Source organism: Hemicordylus capensis, chromosome 1, assembly GCF_027244095.1.
Source record: "Hemicordylus capensis ecotype Gifberg chromosome 1, rHemCap1.1.pri, whole genome shotgun sequence".
Lineage (NCBI taxonomy): Eukaryota > Metazoa > Chordata > Lepidosauria > Squamata > Cordylidae > Hemicordylus > Hemicordylus capensis.
The window spans coordinates 175,931,545-175,958,428 of NC_069657.1; the positions used below are offsets into that span (position 1 = coordinate 175,931,545).

The 26,884-nt window shown below is 41.7% G+C and overlaps 1 protein-coding gene across 9 annotated transcripts in view; it reads left to right on the forward strand.

Moving 5' to 3' along the window:
• ARHGAP15 (Rho GTPase activating protein 15) overlaps nt 1-26,884 on the forward strand; it is a 609,462-nt gene that overhangs the window by 386,235 nt on the left and 196,343 nt on the right. For all 9 annotated transcript variants that reach the window (XR_008313780.1, XM_053285783.1, XM_053285788.1 and 6 more), the window contains one exon: nt 14,787-14,864. Coding sequence is in view for 8 of the 9 variants with exons in the window: in XM_053285783.1 (XP_053141758.1) it covers nt 14,787-14,864 (78 nt within the window). In the remaining variant the exon portion in view is untranslated. The remainder of the gene's footprint in view (nt 1-14,786; nt 14,865-26,884) is intronic.

Below are 26,884 nucleotides of genomic sequence, written 5' to 3' on the forward strand. Positions count from 1 at the left end.
CTTTACATATGCAGCTGTAATAGGAAATTGACTTGCATGAGTCAAGTCCCAGGACTGCTTCTGCAGTATAGACAAGTTGCCTCAAAATTTCTAGGCCTGGGAACTCTGACACTTGCAGCTCATTTCACCAGTGAACTCAAACCCCATGACATTAATGTGGAGAAAGCAGGTAATGTTTCCCTGCAAGTATCTCTGCCTGTATACTGTTACGTAAGTAGCTCTAAGCTAATATGGTATATCCTTTAAATATATTCCATATTCCACATTAGACCTCTTTAGGTCTAATATGATGTGACACTTCCAAGGAGTCAGGCATTGCCAGGGAGTGTTATCAGGAAGCCATTTTATTTTGTTTTGTTTGTTTTATTTCTATGTGAACCACATTGGGAACTTTTGTTGAAAAACTGTATATCAATATTGGTTGTAAATATTCGGTGCTGTTATATGGTAACGTTGTCAGAGGAACCAAATGGATAGAAACCTATGCAGTAGTTGTTACATACTCCTTATTTGCCACCATGCCTGTCTGAACTCATCTGAGCAGGGTAGTAATTTACAAATAAGGATTAGGCAGCAACCAGCCTTGGGTGTAAATGGGGATCTGAGATTCTGTATTGGTAAAAGGTTACCGCATAGCTTTCCATATTATACTTAAGATATAAAAACTTTGTATCTGAATGGTATGTGTTAGTGAGTGTTGGCTTGTACACTGAGATCCCAAACCCATTGACCTCAGTGGAAAATAAGTTGGCTCTGAAAAAACATAAAATAGTAAGAAATGTGTTTCCTATAATGCTGCCCAGAGAAGCCACTAGAACAAAAATTCTCTCCACAGAAACTATTTCAGGGTTCTCTTTCTTTATTAAATTTGCTTTCAGCAATGCTTTGGCACATAATTTGGCAGCTTTCATGTATTTTCAAAACTTTGACACATCTGCCTGTGATCCATTTTTCATTTTAGAACTGGATTACCCAGTTTCAGATACACAAGTTACCTGAAAACATTCCTGGAATTTTTTGTTTATTTGAAATACCTTTTCTTTGCCTCCCCACTTACACGCATATACTGCTACCACATCCTGTTCAGATCCCTCATTAACATAAATATGAGGAGACACCATGTATTCCCCATTCACATTACTTGCACATAGTATTCACATGCATGCGCCATGCATAAACCTAGCCCAAGTGCTGATCATCTGTACCTTTTGCCCAAAGGTACAGCACAACGAGTTCCCATCCCTAAACCCTTTGTGTTGATGATCATTCCGTGACATCCGGGCAGATCAGCCAATTGCTAAAGGACACTTATTTTAATAAAGAGAAATTAGAATTCTTGCAGCCAATAGCTAGGATGTTCACTGCACCCTGCACTAGGTGGAAGGCATGAAAAGGACATCAGGCCTTCCCTTTGTCCAAGTCCTGTTTTGGACATTATGTGTGCCAGCTGACTGCTGAAGAATCACAGCAAATCTCATTTGCTACCTGCTGAAGACTCACAGTTTTGGTTAGGGTGTGATAGGAAGAAAATACCAGGCTACCTCTCTCTTTGTTCCCTATCTCATCTGAATCCCTTTATCTTCAGTTGGCTATTTCTAGCATTTGCATGCTAGACTGAGCTGCTAGAGTCATCCTGGAGCTTTGAGACTACTGCATATGTCTTAGCTCCAGACTAGTGTGTGTTTTCTGAGAGGGAAGCTTTGGGGAAGGAAAACAATCCTTCTAGCATGCCTGGGACCATTCCACCAGTAGTAGAGAGTCATAGCTGCCATGTCCAATTCCCAAATCCACTTGTCAATTCGGACATCAAAAGTTATTATTCAGGTCATTGTACAGATATCCACTGTTGTTATACTAATGATAGACTTCATATTGGTCCTTTGCATTAGCATGGTATCCATCTATCATAATAGAAAGGTCCTTCAGCTCTTTTTTCATGACTACTTATACTTTGTGTGTTCTTATGGCTGATTCCGTGTGCACGATCCTTGGCGGAATCCATGAAAAGAAATGGGTTGAAATCTCAAATACATTTATGACTAGTGAGTTAAAAAAATGTGTTTGGGAATAAATAACTTTGCAGTCATGGGCTTTCTTCCACTTGAGTGTGCCTAGGAACAGGGTGGAAGAGGCTGAGAGCAGGACTTTTTTGTATTAATGGCTTCCTCTGAAAAGGCTGCCTAGGCTTTGTGTTTGTTTGTTTGTTTTTAAATAATGTATCTGGAAGTGGAGCAAAGTTCAATGAAAGTAAGAAGGTTCAGAAAAATGGTTGCCTTCTTCATATGCTACTGTCTGGGAGAGGCAGATCTTAAGCCAGATGAACAAGAATATGTTACAGCTGGCTTTTACTGGAATAGTTTATGCTCTCCTTCAGTCATGTAGCCAGTAGGGAGTTGTCAAGCTACATGTGTTTTCAAACTTCTTTCAGCTAAATCAGAGACCCAAGTACAAAATGCAGCACTCAAGGGTATCATGTGGACCTAGGCAACTCTCTGGTGGGCTTAAGGATCCATAAAGAGGCAAACAGATTACAGTATGACATACATGGAGAATATTGTTCCATAACAGATATAATCTTGCATTTTTTACATTGCTTAATGTGTGACAGTGGATATAAGAGGAAAGATTTCTTCTATTGCTTATTGCAATAAGTATCAGTCATCTGTTCTTTACTGTTGATCTGTGTGAGGTTTCAGAGGGAGAAAAAGCACAACTGGAATAGAATGAGTTCATATGTCCCTTTTTATGTTGGTTATATTCAACTCCTCCCAAGCCATACCTCAAATCCAACTGGTATTTATATGTTACTAGTCTAAGATGCCCAGTTTCTTTCTCTGAGTGGTCAAACACTTACATAATTTTGCTGTTCAATGATTGAACAGTTTTTATCCATATCGTTGTAACTTCAGCATTAGATTATACTAGCCAACCCTGCACAGAGCACCTGTGTGCTCTTTGGGGCCAGCGATTACCTCTTCCCCCCACCTTCTGCCCCAGTCTCCGCTTACTGACCACGGCCGGCCCGTGCTGAGCCCAGCCATCTCTCCTCCCCACCGCCACTTCTGCCCCCCCTTTCTTTCCCCCTTCCTAGGCCTTGCCTCCGCCTGCCACCACCTCTGACCTCCACGGCCTGGCCCACCGCCACGGTGACTAATCCTCCTGGGTGCGCCTCAGCCAATCAGGCGCCTCCGTCGCCCAGCCAATCAGCTGGGCGCTGGGATGCACACTCCAAGGCACACCCAGGAGAATTAAATATATAGAGGGATGCATTCTGTATGGAGACCACATAGTCAAGATCCTTCAGAATGGCATTACTGCCATTTAAATATTGCCTGCCTTCCAATGATCTATATGGCTGAGATCCGCTTTTTGCCCTGACAACAGGGCAGATTTTAATATCCCATTCTCAGTTATTTTAATACAGACCTGTCAACTGTTCATCTTTGGGAAGTAGACTGCCATGGTCAAAGCCAGTTTATATCTCTTTGAATCTTATCCAGTTCTTTGATTTTTGCTCTCCTTTGATTCAGATCCTACTAAATGCTCATTTCTTTGCTGAAGATTTCTATTTAAAAAACCCCCCACCCTTATTGCCTTTTAACAAAAGAAGACACGAGTCTTTAAGATTCAGTTGTCCCCCACCAACCGGAAGGGTTCCGTTCCTGGAAAACCTCATGGTTGGCGAATTTGCAGTTGACAAGTCATTATAACCAATGGGAAACAGGGTTAGTGGAATCACGGTCACAAAAAGACAGATTTTTTTAAAATTTGTTTTTATTTAACATATTTTTACACTGCCCAAAACTTGTGTCTCTGGGTGGTTGGCCAGAAAACAATGTTTTAAAAAACAGTTAAAAATAGAAAAAACTGCCCCCTGACCATCAAAAATCACATCCTGACTCCCAGAAATCACCTCCAAACCTCCCAAAATCACCCCTAGCCCCCAGAAATGACTCCCTCCAAACCCCACAAAATCACCCCAGGCCCCCAGACTCCCTGACCCCCAGAAATGACCTCCTGACCCCCAAAATCTCCCCCAAACCCCCCAATTTTCAAAAAAGTCACCAAACCACGGATACTCAGATTACAGTTCGTGAGACCTGCCACTATTTCCGTGGTACTCAAATCCGTGACTGGGAAACCCACAGTTGGCAAGGGACGACTGTACTAGATCAAAGCAGTGTCTCTGCATGAACTGAGTTCAAGTTAAGCTTTGCCAAAGTTCAATTGGAAAGTTATTCATATTGTTCTAAACAGTTTAAAGGTTTAGTGCAAGGCCCACTGAAGGTGAAGCTGAACAAGCAAACACCCTCTGGTCCATGCACACTTTTGCCAGCACACATACATACTAGGGGAATCATAAATAATTTGGGAGCTTGCATGCTCTCGTTTGCCAATCAGCTGTCAGTTAAAAGCAAGGTTGGGGGTGCAGTCACTACAGCAGCTGGGTTGGAGGATTTTTCCTCCTACCTCATTCAAAGATGGGTAATTCAACGTAGGAGGGAGCCTTCCAACCCAGCTGCTGCTTAGCACACGAAGCACGGACCACACCTCTGGCCTTGGTTTTAACTGGCAGATGACTGGCAAAAAGGAGTGTGCACAGTTCCCGAATTAGGGAAGGAGGCTTCTCCTACCCGAATTATGATTGGGTGAACTGCCCAATAGAATTACCGAGAGTCGGACATGACTGAACAGACAGACAGAGAGAGAGAACTGCCATATTGCATCACTGGATAGGATTACCAGGATTCTGAACATTGTGTGCACTTGGTGCTCCTGTGTGTGTGGGCTTTCCTCAGTCACTTAAGAGTCAAGTACATGCATGTTAAAGAGTGAGTACTTATAGCTTGGAACTTCATGAGCATGATGGGTAACATAGGCTTGTACATCATAGGTAGGGGCCTAATTCTATCTCTTTTGAATTTCCATGCTGGATAATTTTGTGTGAGCCCTCTGAAAGCAATTATATAACCTGACCTCTAGCATGTTAGAGTTCTTTGTTTCATAATTATGTCCAGGAAACCTTTTGGGTTGCCAGTATTTATTTTAGATATCAGTTATTGACTTGTTTAATCAGTCGCTGACATCCAGAGCAGGAAAAACCAGAAAGATGTGTCCATGCTGTGGAAAGCATTCTTAGCATTGTCACATCAGGTGTGCCATAAGAAAATGGATTTTGATGATTTTGAGGACTGCCTAACCCTCAGGGACATAATTTTGGGTGACACAGGGCATTTCCATAAGCTGTGCAAATCATAAATATTCACTCCCTGCACTACACATGCAGGTGCAGCAGTAGTGGGGAAACTTTTTGCAGCACAAATACTTCTTGGCACATTTACGGAATGCTGCTCCGATGTCAGCCCGTGCCCTTTGTAATTAACAGATATTTCTGGCACGACTTGCCCCTTATAAATAGCTGTCTCAGCTTCATCTCTATTTTGCCTTATGCAGATTTTTTTAACAAAATTTTGGTTACACTAGCTTTCCTTTTACTGTATCAGTACATTTACTTTTAAAAGAAAATAGTTTTGGTATATTTGCTAAAATTACACATGATGCTAAACACATCATTAGGGATTCCATTATTTTCTTTAAAAATTTAATAGCCATGGGACTGGATCAGGATTAGGACTGCAGTGGCCAGCGAGGTGGAGTTTAATATCTTCCCTCTTCATTGCAGTCCCATACCTGCCCTACACTACCATTAGCCCTAAGAGGGACATTGCCATAAACTTTCAGAAATTTATAGAAGTCAAAAAGGGGTGTGTGTGTGTGTAGACAAATGATTATTAATGAGAGAACAGACAGTTAATATAACACAAGTGTGTACTTATTTTCATCTGTGAAATGCTGGAATGTATGGTAATATTTACGTTGCTGAAGAATGTTTGTGACAGTGGTGTATCTTTTTTGCTGATTGCCAAGTACTTTGGTGTATCGTGGAGCAATGACTAGTTCTGTAAAGTTGATGAATTTGCACAACTGGAAATCATTTTAAAATATTTGGTTCTTGTCAGCTGCTTATCCAGGCCCACCAAAGAGATCAGAATAGCATAACTTCTGAAGCATACAGAGATTTGCCAAAACCTTCCCATTAAGCACCAGTCTCCTAAGGTCAGAGTTTTGGTATTAAACATATGTGAACATTAAACATTATTTCAAAAGGCTTTAAGGCTGGACTCTTGTTTCAGATATTAAACAGTGTTCCATAAAGTTAAAAAAGGGGTTGTCCATCATATAACTTCTTCACTTAAATTGTAAAGGAGATGATAAATATGGTGGTGTAATTTGTAATCAATTCCATTAGTAGTAGTAGTAGTAGTAGAAAGCTTTTTAAGCAGCTGATTTTTGTTCTATGACACAATGAAACTTACCCCATGCTTTCAACAGTGTGTTGTCAGTCCTTGTAGAGCCCAAATGAATAGAAAGCAAAACAGATTGAAATAGCTGTAGCTTTCTGACATACATAGGACAAGATTTGCAAACAGGGTTATCAAACTGTGGATACTTCCTTTTTAAAAGAACAATTCATTTTAAAGGAAATTCTGGGGGTTTTGCCTCCCTTTGTAAAAAAAAAAAGGGGGGGGAGACATTTTAAGAGTTTTGTTGAAAGAGTAAGAAACGCTTTGTTTCTGATCCCATGATGAGTGAAAGAAATATTTAAGAAAGATCACTTTACAGTGAGATTCATACTGAAATGTGATGACTGTGATTCAAGCCAAGCCAAAAATTACAGCTCAGAATTAGAAGGGATAGACATGGCTTGGGAATCCATTTTCCCACATTCCTGAATCTCAATCATCCCAGCTAATGTTTAAAAGAAAATAGAGTGGGAAACAATGAGGTCATTTTGTTTAGCTTCAAAAAAAGAAAAAGAAAGGATACCAAATATGTTTATGGGGCATCATTTATAATAAAAAGAAAAAAACCTCTTACATGATAAAACATTCATGGCACATTACACACACACACACAAAAGGTTCAAAGTATATCTTTTGAATTTGTCACATAAACTTCAAGAGAAATGTTGCTGACATTGCTAATGGTGTTTCTGATTCAACAAAATTCTTCAGATGGCAAAAGCAGGGCTACATAGCAGAAGTAAGATTAGAGTCAAAGTAAGATTAAGGCAAAGTTGATTTGTATATTTAACTACAAGTTTGTATGCTGATGAGCAGCGTACTGTTTAAATTCTGCTTTCTGTACAATAGGTCTTATGCTTTGTGCATAAATAGGTAAACAAACATTCTGCTAGCAAGAAGTGGGGAAAGGATCAAAGTTAATTATATGACTCATATGTGAAATGAGAATTAAAATACAGTTAACCCAAGCTACAAGATATTGATCAGAATTACTGAAAAGTAGTATATACTGCAGTACTATGCACACTTACGTGTGACTAAGCCACTTTGTAGTGAGACTTATGTTGGGGAACATCCACAAGAAAGGAAAGCTAGATGCTATTAACAACATATAACATAACACATTATTCAAGCATTCTTTATAGTTAAAACTTGCTAAATGCTGTTGCTTGCCTGCAAGCCTTCCCATACCATAGATTGATATGGTGTGATATACATTCACAAGCACACAACAGCACACAACTAAAGAGTAATAGAATATTGACAAAAAGGGAAAGAATATTGGAAGGGAAAGTTACCTTATATCAAGTGTAGGGAAGGAGTGACTATAGCATGAATAACACAGAAAGTCTAATAACAACATTAGAAATAGACATTCAAAAATCATTACATTAGTTCCAGATTTCCCCTTTCATAATAATATTTAGCGACAGTGTTTTTGGAATGTTCAGAAACCTGCAAGATGGGCAGGGGGATACAAAATCCCTCCTCTAGTTGTGACGAGTGCTGAGTAGGCTGCCTGCCACCATTCACTTTTTAATATGAACAAATTCATCCTTACAAGTGAATACTCTGGGAGAGTAAAGTGGAAAGCCCCTCCCTACAAGAAAGGCTTGAGCAGTCAGGCCTTCAAGAGTATGTGACTAAGGCAGGACCCAATGAGGAGTGATACTCTATATGAACAACAAGGATTTATTAATAATTGGATGATAAGGAAAACTATAAAGGCATCAACAATTGCTGTTTCCATTCAAGTAAAACCTTTCCCTAGGAACTACAGGAACAATGCAGTCAGCTCCAAGCACTTAAACAAAAATAAGTTCTCTGACACATCTAGCTAAATTGGTCTCTATATTTCCTTTTTACTTCCAGGTAAGGAACTTCATGTTGATTCCCAGCTCAAGGCTGTTAGTTGCTGATTAGACCTCACTCAGAGGCCTCCAGGGAAGAACTGAACTCTAACACACCCCTCACCTACTTCTCTATAGGCTATTGTCCAGTAACCCCTGCCCTTCATTCTGAATTGGTCCAAAGGGATTTCATTCTCCCGAGCTTTCTTCCTTATTTGGAGAAGCCCACCCTCCAAGCAGTTACTCTAGTAACTGATTGATTATAATTATTATTGATTATTATGATTGAAATTGAGGCCTAGTCCTTCCTCAAGCCTGACTATCACTACATGCCAGGATCACCACTGAGTAGTCTGGGTTTTGTACTCAGGCTAAAGGTGAAGTAAGATGCACGTGCACCCTCCTACCTCATCACCCACTTGTGTGCATCCTTGGACTGCTGGCATCCCAAGCTTCCATAGAGCTGGGTGGAAGGAGTGGCTTGGTATTGGGGAATCCCCCAATGCACTGTGCTCCTTGTATGGTGCATTGTGGGATCCCAGAGGATGCAGCCAGGTTCCCCCCATCCTCCCCACCATTCCGGGAGTGCTCTCATGCTAGTCATAGCTCACATATTCCCCAGCATTAGAAGTGCAGAGCAGAAGTTGCATCTGTGTAAGACACTGCTTCAGAGCTCAGCCCAGAGCCACCCCATTATACTAAGCCACCATTGCATGGGTGGGGGTTCAAATAATCTGGCCGCTGTAGTCAGGGGCCACAGCTGGTGCCCCAGCCACACCCCTGCATCTAACAGCAGACACATGGGGGGTGTGGTCACCAGGTGGCCCCATTTGCACGTAAATACTAAATTACAGTCAGTGCCATTGCTGCCAGAGCGCCTTTTCCTGCTTGTAAAGGCAGGGAGACATGTTCCCGGCCAGGCTGGAAGCCTGGAAGCCTGGAATGGGCTGAAGCTGCTCAAAAACAGAGCTTTGTATTTAGTCTTAGATTTAGTCTTTACTCTCAAACTGGGCTGCATGGCCCCGTTTGCAGATGCGACTATACCCCCTGTGCATCCGATGTCAGGTGTCTGATGTCAGATGCTCAGCGGGCATGGCTTGGGTGGAGAGGGGCCGCCAACATTCTCCCTACACCACTGCCTTACTGAGCATTACTGAGCAGCCAAACGTATGAGAGGGAGTTATTTTCACTCATCTCTCCTCCCTTTCAGCCCTCAGGCAAGTATTCCTGGTGGCCAAATAACTAAGGGAGAAGAAAGTCACTCCCTCCTCCCCCTCCACATGCATTTGGCTGCTTATCAATACTCTGGGCTGAGTAGCATCCACAGATGCAACTCCTATTCCACCCTACTAATGCCGTGAAACGTGTGAACTACTTATTTGGGAGTCAGCCCCATTATACTAAGTTGGACTTGCTTCTGAGTAAACATGCATAGGGTCAGGCTGTTAGCCACTCTGTAATACTAGCCCTACTTTAAATTTATGCATTCCTATGTAATATCTGTTGATTTTTAAACAAATAATAATCCAATCCCAACATTTGTTCCACTGGAACATAAAATCATAGGACTTGCCTAGATACACAAGTTCCCGAACTTCCAAGGCTCCTTAACAGGAAGATCCATAATGGTGGACAAGCTTCTCAAAAATTCTGTACTGAACTCTCAGTTCACACAGAGCAAGAGTGAGACCCTAGTCATTGCTCTGTGTGAACAAAGTACCCTAGAATATATTCTCGAATCATCTGCAATTCACAAGAGCTCCATTTCAGACTTGCAGATATTTTTCAGCATACAGGCTAAGGTAGAAGTGTTTACCTGAAGATAGGAAGTTTGCCCTAACCTAGAGTATTTAATAAGAGCATTTCTATATATGGCTCATATTCTGGCCAAAAAAAGAAGAAGAAATTCCTATGCTAGATATAAGCCGGAAAGCTTATAAGATTTATGGTGGGAATGAGTTGCAACAGCTGCATTTAACTTGACTGAGTTTTTGAACACCATTTGGATTATGATTCCTGATTTTGTGTCTTATTCTAAGCTCCTTCCAACAAAAAAAGGGAGGGGGGAATATTGATATGCTCTAGGGGAAAGCCCATGATCTGTCTCAATGATAAACACCATTTTGAAACATAAGAAGGTCAGCATATACTAAACTAGGAGTCTGATTTGATTGCAGTAAATGCATAATATACCAGAATGTTCTTTACTATTAAACATTAATGCCACCCCCAAACAGGAAACTTTGAAAATACTTTGGTTTTCTCTTTCCACCCAAATATTTGTAGTCTACCATGAAAAGCACTGAGGTTTGAAGAGGATATTTTCATTCTTGATAAAGGTGCTCTTAGAAGTTGAAGTTGTTTTCTTTGAAAACTGTTCAGAAGCCCAAAGCATAATAACGTTAAAGAAAGAACATCTCTTTAAAAAAATATGCACATAGTCACACAGGCAGGCAATCACACACTCTTGGCCTAAATGTATTTCTAAAATAAGTAGTTTCAAATACAGCTGGGATAATGCGGTCATAAAACGGATGTCCAAATCCACCAATTTATATTGGTTTGGTTTGGCCTGACTTGACTTTCAAAGTATTTAAAGCAGTCTATGGCTTGTGTATACTGTAACTGATGTAGTATTCAGACTTTTTTCTCAGTCTGCCATATTGTATAGTATCCAAATGAAATGCTATTTGTATTATTTTCATGTATTCAAGATGGTTATTCAAGATAAAATATCTTTCAGATTACTATAGGAACATAGGAAACTGCCATATACTGAGTCAGACCATTGGTCTATCTGGCTCAGTATTGTCTTCACAGACTGGCAGTGGCTTTTCCAAGGTTGCAGGCAGGAATCTCTCTCAGCCCTATCTTGGAGAAGTCAGGGAGGGAACTAGAAACCTTCTGCTCTTCCCAGAGCGGCTTCATCCCCTGAGGGGAATATCTTGCAGTGCTCACACATCAAGTCTCCCATTCATATGCAACCAGGACAGACCCTGCTTAGCTATGGGGACAAGTCATGCTTGCTACCACAAGACCAGCTCTCCTCTCCATAATACTATATTATGCCATGCTCACTTTATTGATAGTACAAAAAGTTTAAAGAGTGAACCAATTTTAGACATTTGATATCACACTTGACATTTTAAAAGTGTCCTGATGCAGTCACTTATACACATTGCCCAGAATACATCCAGTCAGATTGTTAGACTACACTGCAGTCAATCATCTAAGATGCGTGCCAGTTTTGGCCAAGTATATGCTGCGGATGAAATTTCTTCTGTTGTATAGTTCACAAATCCTTTGCCTTATCCAAAACTAATTGTCCCCTGTTACCTTAACTGTAGTTAAATGATACTTTGTTGTGACCTTTATAATGGGTAGCATTAAAGAGGTCCTTACTTAAACCAGGTTTAAAAACCTATTGTGAAATTGGTTAATAAGCCCTGGTTAAGAATGAATCCAGAATATTAAGCATAATTGCCAACCTCCTTGCTAAAATATATAACTTATCCCTGCAATCAGGCTCTGTACTGGAGGACTGGAAAGCAGCAAATGTAACACCAAGTTTCAAAAAGGGATCCAGGGGCAATCCAGGAAATTACAGGCCAGATAGATTAACGTCCATTCCAGGCAAATTGATGGAGAGCATCCTCAAGGATAAAATTGTAAAGCACATAGAAGAACAGGCCCTGCTGGGAGAGAACCAGGATGGCTTCCACAAAGGTAAATCTTGCCTAAGTGGGGTCCCCCAGGGATCTGCACTGGGACTGGTGCTTTTTAATTTATTCATAAATTATATAGAAGTAGGAGTAAGCAGCGAGGTGGCAAAATTTGAAGATGATACCAAACTCTTTTGGGTAGTGAAATTCAAAACAGATTGTGAGTAGCTGCAAAAGGATCTCTCCAAACCGGGGGAGTGGGCAACAAAATGGCAAATGTGGTTCAATGTTGGCAAGTGTCAAGTGATGTACATTGGGATGAAAACCCCCAACTTCAAGTATATGCTGATGGGATCCGAGCTATCGGTGACTGACCAAGAGAGGGATCTTGGGGTCGTGGTGGACAGCTTGTTGAAAGTGTCGACTCAATGTGCGGCAGCTGTGAAAAAGGCCATTTCCATGCTAGGGATCATTAGGAAGGGGATTGGAAATAAAACTGCTAATATTAGAATGCCCTTATACAAAACTATGGTGCGACCACACCTGGAGCACTGCATACAATTCTGGTCACCACATCTTTAAAAAGGACATTGTAAAACTGGAAAAGGTGCAGAAGAGGGAAATCAAGATGATCAGGGGCCTTGAACACCTTTCTTATGAGGCAAAGCTACAACACCTGGGTCTTTTTAGTTTAGAAAAAAGACAGCTGCAGAGAGACATGATAGAGGTCTATAAAATCATGCATGGTGTGGAGAAAGTGGATAGAAAGAAATTCTTCTCTCTCTCCCATAACACTCAAACCAGGGCTCATCCCATGAATTTGATTGCCAGGAAATTTAGGACCAACAAACGGAGGTACTTTTTCACACAATGTATAATCAATTTGTGGAATTCTCTGCCACAAGATGTGGTGACAGCCAACAACCTGGATGGCTTTAAGAGGGGTTTGGATAACCTCATGGAGAAGAGGTCTATCATCAGCTACTAGGCCACCTCCAGCCTCAAAGGCAGGATGCCTCTGAGTACCAGTTGTGGGGGAGTAACAGCAGGAGAGAGGGCATGCCCTCAACTCCCATCTGTAGGTTTCCAGTGGCATCTGGTGGGCCACTGTGTGAAACAAGATGCTGGACTAGATGGCCCTTGGGCCTGATCCAGCAAGGCTGTTCTTATGTTCTTATTAAGGTCAGTGCTTGACCATGATGAAATGCAGAATTTGTTCTGGGGAGAAGATGTAAGGAGGGAGCATGTGTGAAGTCTTAACTGCAGTTAAGAGATTGAAGCCATTAAGTCTGCACTAGCTTGCAGAGTTAGACATGCTACAAATCAATAATAATTAATACTAGCTTAACCCCCACAGAGCATCTAAGCCCTAGTAGTTGATTGCTCATCAACTCACCCCCTGCCACAGCCTCCCTCACCTCAGAGATCTCTCCATCCTCACCTGAGCCACACTCCTGCTCCTTCTCCTCCATCCCGCTGCTTCCATCCCCCTCACCCCTCTTGGTCACTCCTCCATCCTTTTACTCCACCCCCCACCCCTCTAGGTCACGGCTGCAGCATTGCTGGCACCTATTGGCGAAGCTGCAGCCCTCTATCCCCAAGGACCTCCCTACCCTCACCCAAGCCCCGTTCCTGCTCCTCCCCTAAGGAGAAGCAGCAGCAGCAGCCCTTGCTCACTGCTGCCACAGCCATGGCCCCTCATCCCTCTCAGGCCACTGTCATGCCCAGGCCTGCCCCTTGCCTGCCTGACTCCCTCTGCCAATGGCCTCGATAGCCCCAAAGAGCAGTAGTGGTTGACTGGGCCCTTCCTTGCTGTCGCTACCATGGCCACTCATTCCCCTCAGACCAGTGACAGGCTCAGGTCCACCCCTTGCCCTTCCTTCTGTCTCTCTTCCCCTTCCTTCTTTTTCTTTCTTTCTCTCTCCTCCACTTGCTCTTCCCCTCTGTCTTTCTTCCCCTCCCTGCTCCCTCCCTCCCTCCCCGTTCCTGAGTTAACATATCTTGTACATCTTGTTTCCTCATCTAATTCATACAACAGCAGCCTCCTTCTCCTGAAGGGGCTCCTCCCTCCCTCATGACACCTCTCTTCACAGAACCCTGCCCTCTATCCTTTTATATATTGTGAGCCCTTTGGGGACAGGGATCCATCTTATTTATTTATTATTTCTCTGTGTAAACCGCCCTGAGCCATTTTTGGAAGGGCAGTATAGAAATCGAATAAATAATAAATAATAAATAAATAATGATAATGATAATAATAATATAGATTCCTCTCATCTACAATCAAGAACATCTTCTGACCAGTAACCATTGCATTCCGACTGTCCTTGACCATCACAGGCTCCTCCTCCCTATCTGCATATGGAATCCTACTGCCCAATTACCATGGTGCCACAGGCTCCTCCTCCCTATCTGCATATGGAATCCCCACTGCCCAATCAAGTGCTTCTGTTCACAAACTCTCATGAGAGCTACCACACGTGGCATTAGACACGGGTAAGCCTTGGAGAATTATATAGATAAATAGCAGAGCCTCAACACAAAGCTGCAAGTCTATTAGAGCACACGGAACTCCTGAATTTGTGGACTTTGCTCTTCAGTGGAAGGTGAAACCGCACACACAATCCCTTGCACTCATGGAGCTTCTTCTCTATTTAAATGAATAAGCAAGCATTTACAGAGAGGGGAGCTATGCGTGCCTCAGTAACTCCACACCTTCCACAATTACTAACTAATTACAAAAATAGAACAAAAAGAGAATATCATGTGATTCTACTCACCAAGTGAATTATCAAGAACTTCACTGAGGTCTGTATTTCTCTGTATTTGTTAGGACATTTTTTCTCCTGACAGACGTCTTAAGTATAATACTCATGCAAGCCAATATGAAATATGTTTTCCTTTTTTAGGTCTGGATGTTGATGGAATATACAGAGTCAGTGGCAATCTGGCAACGATACAGAAGTTACGATTTGTTGTCAATCATGGTAAGTGATTCCTTCACCCTGGTAATGTTTTGTTTAGTACTTATCTGTCTGAAATGACAATACAATGGATTTCAGAAGCTGTGGTACATTAGTGGCACGGAACAATGAGTGGTATTTTGCGGAAGAGAGGAAGAGAATTGTACAGAGATGCACAATCAGAGACAGAACTGGGATTCCAGAGAGGAAAAGTAATAATGGTAACATAAATAAAACAAGATGGGGAAAGAGTAAAGGAAAGGCAAAAGGGTGTTAGAATTAAAATTAGAATATGAGCCTAAATTAGAAGAAGGGTTAAGGGTTTTTAAAAAGATAAAAACTGAAAGCTCAACAGAGAGAGAGAGAAAGAAAGAGAGACAGAATATTAGAAATATATTTCTGAAGAAGAAATCAAAGAAAATTTAAGAAAGGAAAGCTGGAAAAAGGCATTCAGAAATGACATAATGACAGGGAAAAGAAGATGAAGACTGCCATCCTATGCTTATGTGCATGGGCTTAAGCCCTAGTGAGACTTCTGAGTAAATTGCATAGAATGAAGCATTTCTGAGAGGTACTAGAACTATGTACAAGAACATCTAGAAGGTGCAGCCCTTGATTAATTAAATACCAATAATGAGTTCCAATAATAAATGATAATAATAAATTCTAATAATTGTCATTATTGTTGGGAAACTGTCTATTGATATTAGAATATCCACACTCTCCACTAGTATTGTTAGATGCTAAAGAAATGATGTTATTTAGTTTCACTTCACTTGAATAGCTCCTGTTTTGATTCCTTATAGATAAAGTAATAGCCCAGCCTGATTCAGATTAACTGCAGCATTCCCAGAGTGCATGGGGTGTCTGGAGTCGTACCCTGGAAGCAATAGCACAGAGATGGTGTTTATGGGAACTAGTGCCTTTATGTGTGGACTGTTGACACAGTCATTATGGTTTGCACCATTGTGAAGTCTAAAAACCAGCTGTTATGACTGCACAAATAACTGTGATCATATAGATAGCCCCTATATAAAGGAGTCCGTTCTCACAAACAGTGGCTCTTCACAAGTTGGGACATGAGTCCGCCAGCCCCACACATTCCTGAGGTGCTCACATGGTGACATTTGTATTGTAAGGCAGAACTGCAGTGTCATGATGGGTACCATTCTCAAAGACTAGTAACTTAAGAGTCAACTTGTGTACCAATCCACATCTTGGCATAGGGCCGTAGAAGACTACTGTATACCAAGTCAGACCATTGGTCTACCTAGCTCAGTATTGTTTACAGCAGCTCACCAGAGTTTCAGGCCATGGTCTCTCCCAGCCCTGCATGTGGTTGGACCTGGGACCTTCAGCATGCAAAGCAGTTGCATACACTATTGGCACATTAGCAGCCATTGTGACTTAATCAGGTTTGACCTATCCTAAATGTTTGTGTACCTACACAGGAGCTGAGATAATGCATGGTGGTTGTTACTGATCACTCTTTTTAAAAAACTATTTAACTGTTTTATCTTTGCACTATTGTAATGATCAAAAGCTGTGTTGTGCTTCTTGCAGCTTTTGGAGTGCAGCATGGTCTGTGCATAGGGTTAGGGATGTGTCAGTTTGCACCCAAGCCAGCTGGGCTGGAAGGTTCGCCCCTCAAGCTGAATGCAGGGTCTGGTGGCAAGCCAAGCCAAGTCCCCTGCTCGTGAGCTAGCTCAAGGGCCATGTAAAGGCAAATCCAGCAAGGATGCCCCTTTTCAAGTAAAGGGCTATGGTGGTGGTGGTGGTGGTTGGGAGTTCCCCCTTTAATCTTTAAAAAATATGCTGCTGCTCAGTGGGATGGGGGCAGCAGCGGCCACTGAGGAGAGAGTGGCGAGGGCTGTGGGGTGGGGGCATTCAAGAGCTCCTCTTTTACCTCTTAAAGCCACTGTGTGGTGGGTTGGAGGGGGCAGCGGCCGCAGCAGTTGCAGGATGGAGCTGGTGAGAGCCAGCTTCCCTCCTGCCTCCGAAGTGGAGCACGGGCTGGTCCATTTTGGGGGGTTTTACATGTGTGCACGCAAGGCCCAAAACAGGCTGCAGACTGGCCATTCAGGAGGCAGGAGAGGAGATGGAAGGAGCTCTCACTGCTGCCTCCACCCTGGGGACAGTAGAGACAGCAGCAAGAGCTCCTTCCAGCCCCCCTTCTGCCTCCCGAATGGACCGTGATCTGCAGCCTGTTTTGGACCTTGTGCAGAAAGCCCCCAAAATGGCTGCAGACCAGCCTGTGTTGCATTCAGGAAGCAGGAGGGGATCAAGGAGCTCTCGCTGCCCCAAACCCACAGCCACTGCATCACTGCACCATCCCACTGCACAGCGGTGTATTTTTAACGATTAAAGGGGGAACTTTCCCCTTCCCCCACCCCCGACTGCAGCTCTTTACTTGTAAAGGGGAGTCCTTACCAGATTCCCCTGTACAAATATGGCCATTGAGCCATCAACCAGGCTCGACGACCAGACTGGGCCCAAGTTCGTTTGAGTCCAAACAGAGCCACCTGGGGCAGTTCGAATCCAATTCGGATTTTGACCTATCTGGGCTGGCTGGTTCCATGCACATCCCTACATAGCGTGAACCTTTGCCCCCATAAGTGATGGTGTAGCTTCTCCAGGGCATAGACAATAACATAGCAGTTCTAAGTTGTCGGCAGCCTGGACTATCTCTCCTTGCACAGGAGCATTAGAATACTGTGGTGGGCAGCCATACAGCTAGTGCATGTAGTATGCGGGGGGGGGACCACCTCCTGTGGTAGGGGTGGGGCTGCTGGGACTGTTCTTCCGGCAAGCTCTATGAACCTCCATTTGTCTCCCTGCTCTTGTTGCTTTGGTAGTTTTGCTGGTAATTGTGTGGGAAGCTTCTGTGCCGTGAATATTGTCTATACCGATTATGGTCTCCTGCATATTTACTGCCCTGAACTGGACTGCTGCCAGGACCTATAATGTTGGCTGCCTCTGCTCTTTTTTCTCCTTTCACCATGTCAGACACCACAGTCTCTCCTTCTCCTACACTGAAAAGGTGTTTCCTATGGTTACTCTTCTTTATAGCGGTCTGCTGGACAAACACATCTTTCTTGGTGTCATTCCTGTTGATGAAGCCATAGCTGCTCCTTGCATTAAACCATTTTACTGTGCCCACAACCTTTGTTACTTTCCCCCCATAGTTTGGGGAGGAATTGTCTGTTTGCTGACTGTAGGTGGCTTGTACCTAGCACTCCAGTCCCTCTTGTGTAGGATCCTTCTCACCTGGACATAGCATGATACAAACATGCAAAACCAAGTTATCACCAAGCAACATAACAACAGGGTGATGCTCTCAAACTGCAAACTCCCATTCACCCTTCATCCACAATCTAGATAGACAACTTCACTAAGGGCATCCCCTTCTTTACATGGTCTCTTCTGTGTATATTACAGGTGCATTGACTAATGCTGGGTCCTTAAGAGGGGCCTTGTGCACCAGAGAGACATCTGCACCAGAGTCCCTTTGGGCTACAACTGACTGGCCATTAACAATTACTGGAACTCTCCTCCCTGGGGGAATAATGTCACCATTAATCTGAAACATCAAGAAGGAGGTGTATCTGCAGAGTGACCTCCAGGTGGGGGAACTTTCTCTCTCTTGAGTGTGGTAGGATGTTCAGAGGTACCTGACCTTACCTAGCCTAGTCTTTGGTCTTCCTGACACTCAGTGGGTACAATAGTTTCTGATTAGACCTCACTCAGAGGCCTTCAGGAAAGAACTGAACTCTAACATACCTTTCACCTATTATTATTATTATTATTATTATTATTATTATTACTAGTAGTAGTAGTAGTAGTAGTAGTAGTAGTAGCAGTACTACTACTACTACTATTAATAATAATAATAATAATAATAATAATAATTCGATTTCTATACCGCCCTTCCAAAAATGGCTCAGGGCGGTTTACAGAGAGAAACAATAAATAAGATGACTCCCTGTCCCCAAAGGGCTCACATTCTTTTAAAAAACACAAGATAGACACCAGCAACAGTCACTGGAGGTACTGTGCTGGGGGTGGATAGGGCCAGTTACTCTCCCCCTGCTAAAAAAAGAGAATCACCATGGTAAAAGGTGCCTCTTTGCCCAGTTAGCAGAGGATGACCTACTCCTCCATAGGCTGTTGTCCAATAAACCCTGACCCTCACTCTGGATTGGGCCACAGGGATTTGATTCTCCCAGGCTTTCTTCATTATTTGGACAAGCCCACCCTCCAAGCAGTTACTCTAATTGAGGCCTAGTCCTGCCTCAAGCCTGACTATCACTACTACTGTATATTGGTATGTCAAGGTGTGTGAAACTGTATTTCTACTACTCATGATTCTTCTTTTCCTTGCATCTTTGTTAGGTGACCTGTGTTCTATCCCACTCTGTGACATGTCCTAATTTTGAGGTTCATATGCATATGGCACATTTATTTCTAACAAATAGTCTCAAATTATGAATACAACTGTAAGACATTTGAAATTAGATGGAAAAAATCCCAGAAAGGATCAAATTCTTCCCCAATGTAACTCCACTGAAGTCTATTTAAAACATTTCTGTGAACTTGTCATCAAATGTATGCAAAGGATTTCATCACTTTGAGTTTGATGGAATTACACCAGGGATGAACTAAGTCCTACATCTCTGTATGAAACTGAATTGCCAAATCCATCCCAAGCCACCAAGTCAGTAAAGTCATTCAACTTAAAAAAAAAAAAAATCAGTCAAAGCTCTTATTTTACCATGCAAGCTCTAGTCAGATAGCACTTTTTCCTGTTCCCAGAAGTCCTGTTTTAGATGTTCACTCTCTGTTCTCATTGCTGCTTTAAAGTACTGTGGAAGAGACCAAGCAACTTGATCAGTCGTCATCTCTTAATGCACACTTGCAATCACCTTCTTTCTTCATGCACATCCATCCGTTTGGCATACAGTTAACTAATTTGCAAGGTGGTTTGTAAGTTGGTTCTTTTGTTTGTTTATTTTTCTGTGTTGTTTGGAAACTCCTTTGGTGCTCACTAACAAATAGTGACCACAGCCTAGCGGGGTAATCATAAAGTCACAAGAAATCTATCTCTCTTCAAACCAGTGCAGTGCACACACACATCAGACTTCAAGCTCAGGTGATGATGACTCCATACCTAGTGAGAATGCCGATGTCCATGTGTTGGCCACTTCTGGTAGGATCCTGACGGGGCTGCAAGGAGGTATGCTGCAGCCCCGCAGCAGTGATTTTGGGGAGAGTGCCTGAGGGGGGGAAGCAGTGGGGGAGGTAAGAGCACCCTCCCTGTGCCTTAAAGAACCTCCGCACCTCAGAACCAGCTCAAATGCTGGAAATCTGAACTCGCTTGGTGGTTCTCAAAAGGATTCCCCGCCGCTGCCTCCTGAACGCATTCATGCACATCCCTAATGCTCATTGCTTTGCTTTTGCAAACCTACTGGGTTTTTTGGGGAGGGGGATGATATCAGTGCCACAAATGCACCCCTGAAGAAGAACAAACTCAATATGTAAATAAAATTAATACTTCAGCAATAATCGATTAATCGACCCATTACTCAAAATTTAATAATAATAATAATAATAATAATAATAATAATAATAATAATAATAATTATTATTATTATTATTATTATTCTATGAATAGTACCAATAGCAGCTCCGTGCCGTGGCTACTCACGAGTAAACCCCCGACCGGGAGGCTTAAAAGCAGCCTCCTGGCTCAGGGGTCTCTCCAGTATGCCCTGCGCACTTGTGCAGGGCATACTGGAGCTTCTAGGGGCAATACGGCTCCTGATCCTCCCAGCCCCCACTGACTCTGTCATGGAGCCGGCAGTCGTGTGGGTGGCCGATCCGGCCACCCAGGCAGGGCTTCCCAATCATCTACGGGGAGAGCGGGCTTAGCCCACTCTCCCCGCAGATGATTGGGAAGCCCTGCCTGGGTGGCCGGATCGGGCTTAGCCCACTCTCCCTGCAAACCCAGACAAAGCAGGTCTCACTGATCATGAGACCCGCCTCTGTGTTGTATAAGTAACTGCCAGAGATTAAAGGGAGGTGAAAGGATTGCACTCTTTTCCCATCTCCAGATACCTTTCCTATGGTGAAATCCCATTCTGAAGAGAGTGGAGCCACAACACTTTCAATCTTGCTTTACCTCCTTTTGGCCCCCATGGCGTTGGGGATTACCCAGGTCAATGTATCACTCTTGGTGAGAGCTGGAGGAAGCAGAGTTTGACTTGTGCTCCTTTTTGCTCAACTAGTGCTACCAGACCTAAAAGGAGCATGAATGAATCATGCACTGCTTCCTCTTGCTGAGATGGGATGAAGGGGTAGAAAGGGACCTGCCCAGGGTGGAAGGTGGAGCTGAGCAATGTGATCTTTGGAACTTCTACTTAATGCCCAAACTCTGATCTGGATGGGATGGTTAGCAGAAATGGACTAGGGGTGTGCATGAACCATTCAGTGCTGAACCGGTTCACCTCAAACTGGCCGATTTGGAAGCTCGACCATGAACCCAACTGGGGTGGTTCAAAAGGCGGTGTGTGTGTGGGGGGGCAGTGAGAACAGTAGTTTAAAGTGCTTACTGGTCCAGCTCAGCTGCCAGCCCCACCGCTGGCTTCCTCCCCACCGGCACAGCCCAAATGTGCAGTGATCCCTCTTTAGCAAGTCACCCGTGTGGCGGCTGTGCAGTTCAGGCCTCCATGCATGCTCAGAGTCCACAGAAATGGCTAACGAGGTATTGCCATATGCTCGTAGTGCTCTGAAGGAGGGAATGGCGGTGCCAGCACTTCAAACTACTTTTCTCGCTGCTCCCCCGGCTTCTCTTTAGTGAATTCCCGCATGTCTTTACTTGTAAAGGGGAAACCTCATCAGCTTCCCACTCGAACCGGTTGATAGCCTCTCAAACCGCTGAACCAGTTTGGTCAAATGGACTGTACCGGCTGTTCAGTTAGACTGAACCAGTTTGGTGACACATGGTTTGATTTTAATTCAATCCAAATTTGAATTGAATTGCTATTTTTGGTCCATGCACACCCCTAAAATAGGCTGCCAGAGTGCTTCTGCCCAGGTGCATAGTGCCAATACACTCACACATCCATGGCCAAAGATGGATTTGGATAAAGTAGTGATTAGGCAAGGCTGAGCTTTTGAACCTTTTCTCAGTGCAAAACATGAGGCCTGTATGCAAACATTTAAATAAATGTCACTGGCGTACCTATGAGCATTGGCAAAACACATATTGATCACTCACTTGCACATAGAGAGTGGTCTTTTTGATATTATTATGTTGTTGTTTACACAGACAGGTGTTATTGGCTGGTTTGTTTTATCCAGACTTCGAGTCCTTCCCAAGGACCTGGGATGGCTGAAATTTATTATCAGTGTTGTTGCTCTTATTATTATAGATATTGTCGCAGAATATAGGCTGTTCCCAGTAATGCTGTTTTTTGTAATTGGATGATATTATTATTATTATTTTATTATATTATAATAATAATTATTATTATTTCTTGTTTACACAGTCAGACAGGTGTTATTGACTCGTTTGTTTTATCCAGACATCGAGTACTTCCCAAGGACCTGGGATGGCTGAATTTTATTGTCAATGTTGTTGCTGTTGTTATAGGTATCGTCGCAGAATATAGGCTGCTTCTTCTTCTTCTTCTTCTTCTTCTTATTATTATTATTATTATTATTATTATTATTATTATTATTTTATGTTATTTTATTTATTAACAACAACATTATTCCTTCTGCTGAGCAAGTAGGCACAAGTTATGACCCTCATGTGTTTAGCAGGGGAAATTTAACTGTCCCTACCAAACGCCAGCACAAAATTTCTCCATTGGCTGTTGCTGGTGTCTACCTTGTGGTGGTTTTCTTTCTCATATTATATTTTATTATGAACCCTTTGGAGATAGAGAACTCATCTTACTATTTTTTCTGTACTAATTTTAATTCAATTAAAAAGCAGTACATGTTCATAATAATATTCTTAACCATAAAGCTGCTGGCCAAGGAAAGGAACCTCCAGATATCTGTGAGCAGTCCAAAATAGTCTCAGGGGAGGCTTGGAGGTGGCCCTCGATTAACTGGCTATCTTTTAAATTGATTCATAGAACTGTAATGGGTTGATTAATCAATTAGTGCTGAAGCCTTAACTTTATTTACATATTCATTTGTTCTGTTTGAATTCCATCCTTCTGCAAAGGTTATATTCACATGTTGTATGATGGTCATGCCAATGCTACAATCACAGATTGTTTCATGCAGCAAGCGCTCCTTGGATTGGGTAATGCCAATGCAAGAAACAGGTGCATTTGCTAATAGTGGCTGTGTCTCACAGTAAAGCCACATATGCACATGGCTTCTTACTCTGTCATATAAAACTGAGAGCATCTGTACATGTGGCTAAATAGTGGCCACTTAAAAAGATAAAATGAAGAGAATACTTCAAAATACTGCTCCTTCATGTTGAAAATACTTTTATTTGATATGGTTCTGTATCTGTTTCCCTATTATGCTACTTCAGTGGAGCAAATGCTTTTGAATAATATTTTATATCGATTTTGTCCCTATCATGTACTTTTGTTCAGAGTTTTGTTGCTTCTGTTAGTACTATTCAGTAATAATCATTAGCCAACATTGCATGAAAAAATCCATTTAAAATGCCCCAGATAGAACAGATCATCAATCCTCACATGAAAAATGAGTTGAATGTACATTTATACACTATCATTTGGCCATGTATAAGTCTTATATCCAAACTCCTGCTCTGTGGAGTGCACAACGGTAATAAATTTAGATTTATCTCATTTTGTTGCAACTGGAGTCTTGAACCACAGATGCACCTTTTGAACATTGTACGGAAAGCTTAAGAATGTCAAGTGTACCATAGGTATTTTTTTAAAAAAGAGAACTGAATGTCAAACCTGAGAATTATCACTAGCCCCTATCTTTGTGCTGTGAACATTATCAGTATGATCAGAAAATAAGTGAAAGAGTGCTGGGAGAACAAAAATCTGATCATTTCTAGTTTTTCTTGTTCAACATTTTAGAAAGTGTCTTCAGAATTTCTTGCACACAACTTTTTAATAAATAAAAAAGAAATCCAATTGAATCATTTTTTCCTATTTACTGGAGCTTTTATTATCAATTCTGAAGGTTGATTTTATACTTGTCAACAATGGCCACAAGAGAACCCATGGCCTTATTTATCCCAGTGCATGAGGCTTTTTGTTTGCATAGAAGACCGTTGATATTGCACCTTTTTGGCTTCTGGGTGACAAGATTATCTTTTATCAATGATATATTTTTCTTGTTAACAGCTGACAAGATCTTGATTATAAGAGGCTCAGACAATAGCACCTTTCAGTGCTGTAGAAAGTTCTCCTAACTCATCGGTTTGTCAGCTACATTGACTCAAATAACCAAAAAGTCAAGAAGAATCTTGGAGACAATAACATTCATATTTCTTCCAATTTTTAAAAGTGTTGAAACACAAAATGTGTCACTGGCAGGGAATCTGGGTATTATGCTGTGATTATAGTCTTTTCTCAAAACAGAAAACTTAGGGTATCATATAACAGGGTTCATGTAATTGGCCAGGTTTGAAATTGACCCTCTCACAAGCGACCCGTTCACTACCCAATATTTTACAGAGAAACTGGGAGCAGAGGAGGAGACAAGAGGAGTAATGTCTAGATTACTCCACATTATCTTCATGTAATCTCTTTGTACTGCAGTTTAGGATTCCAATCCAGAGTCCAGATTAACTCTACTGAATGTATAACCCTTTTTGTCAATTTAATATAGATTGTTTTTGTTTATTGAACGGTTCCCCTCTTTGTTTTTCCTATCCCTATTCTCTCTGACATCTCTTTCATATATATTATTAGGGATCTTTGGAAACATTGTTTCTAAACTTACCCTGTGTGTGTTCATTAGACACTATTGTTTCCATTGAGCTATTGAACACAAGTAGTTATTCTGAGCACCAGAGGAATCCAAGCATTATAGAATTGTAAACCTGGCTGAAGCACTTGATTTCTGTCCTAATACACATATGTTCAGTTATCATGAACCATAGGAGTATCAATATCAGGGTTTTGTTTTGCTTTTTTGCATCAGTTGGCAAGCACTGATTCATGCATAAAATAAGGTAGATCTTAATTGTCTTCATATCAGATTCTTTGTTTACAAAATGTTTGGCATTTCCAGAATACAGTGACCTTTGAATGTCCTTATTTGCATGTTAACTGTAAAATACAACACATTGCATTTTTGGTATTTATAGGCACCTTTCAAGGAAGGTGGCAGGGGCAGGGGACATACTTTGCTTTTCAAACTAATATTTTCTATCTGGAAAGAACATAATGCCTATTCTACCTGTAAAAAGAAACAGAATTTTATTAGAATGTGTAGACCATAATATGTCTTAATGATAGCATATTTTTATAAAGCAAAATGTCATCTGGTGTTAATAGAAGTTGATTTTATTTGTCACAAATAATAAATGATAAAATAAAATCACTCTAAAATTGTCTTGCATATAATACAACATTAAAATACAAATCTAAGCATTTTTTAAAAAAGTTTAAAAATATGAGCCACAAATATGTTGGCCAATTGAGACTATTTATTAACTAAATAATTTAATAATAAAGAAAATGACTACTTGATTAATTGTTACAAAGTAAAAATTACAATAAAACTGTCTTGATCCATGCTTTGCAGAAGTACCATTACTGTCTGTGCAGTTGTTTAACAAGGATTTAATTGGAAAGATAAGTGAATGCACATTTAAAAGTATTGTTAATTTGCTTTATAATCACCCCATTCTTCACAGTATTGACAGCACGAGGCACAAACTCCTCTCTCTTTTACAAGTATTATTTTCCATATGTGCACAATAAATTCTGGCTCCGTAATTGGAAATTTTATGGATTCTAACATACCTACAGCATTGGATTTATAAATGCGGTGTCTCCTTTGTAAAGGTAATTCGCTGGTGGCATTATTAGTCAGTATTAGTATTCACATAAAGCTGTGGTCCTGTACCCAATTTTACACATATAACCACAGCCAATTTCACTGGAGTTAAAAAGTGTGTATATGTATGTACACAGGACTGCAGCCATACTGAGATGTTTGAAACTTCCCATATGCATTGAGACATCCTTTCTTGGGTAACCCTGTGATAAATACTAGTCCCATTATCCCAACATCTGATTAGCTGGCTGTTTGCATATCCCTTAGGCCATTGAGATAAGGAAGCTTTACATCATTCTCACTGCTTTTATCAAGAAGCCCAAGAAAGGGAAAAGGCAAAAACAGTGGAAAAAACAATTTTGGAAAACCTGTCAAGAGCCGAATATGATCTGCAACTATTCATTATCAGTGAAGGAGAAGTGCTTGAGTTGAATCGGTGCTGCTGCTTGTCTTTGTCGGCAGAATCTTTTTAGCTCTCAGAAGGATTGAAGTTGCCTTTGAAACTGACTCATCAGGTCAGTGAAAATGGGTTGGCTGTATATGTGTGCCCGCACATGTGTGTGTGTCTGTGTGTGTGCCTTTTTTTAAAAAGGCAGCTTCTTTTTTTTAGAAAAAAGGGAAAAAGAGAAGCAGCACCTACTTTTCAGAGCTTAAAACAAATAAAAAAATAAAAGAAGGTCCCATTGAAAACCACCCAACAGTTTTCAGTGACCCAACATATCCATTTCAAAGGCAGCCAGTAGCTTCAGTTCTCTTGTCAGTTAACAAAGGCTCCGTGGGCAGAGGCAGAGAAGCTGCAGTGCAAGCTGCCAGCTTCAAGATAGCAGCTCACAACAGCCTTAATGGGCCAAGAGGATCTTTAAGTCTGCAGGTTTTTTTAGTGTGTAGTAAGATTGACATAAAATAATATTTTTTAAAGGGCTAGGGAAATCCTCTCTGATGGTGTACATTTGTTTTTCATCAGCCCCCTCCCCACTTTATCCTTTGGGAACCTATATGAAGATTAGTGTAGCCAATAAGTTGTATGT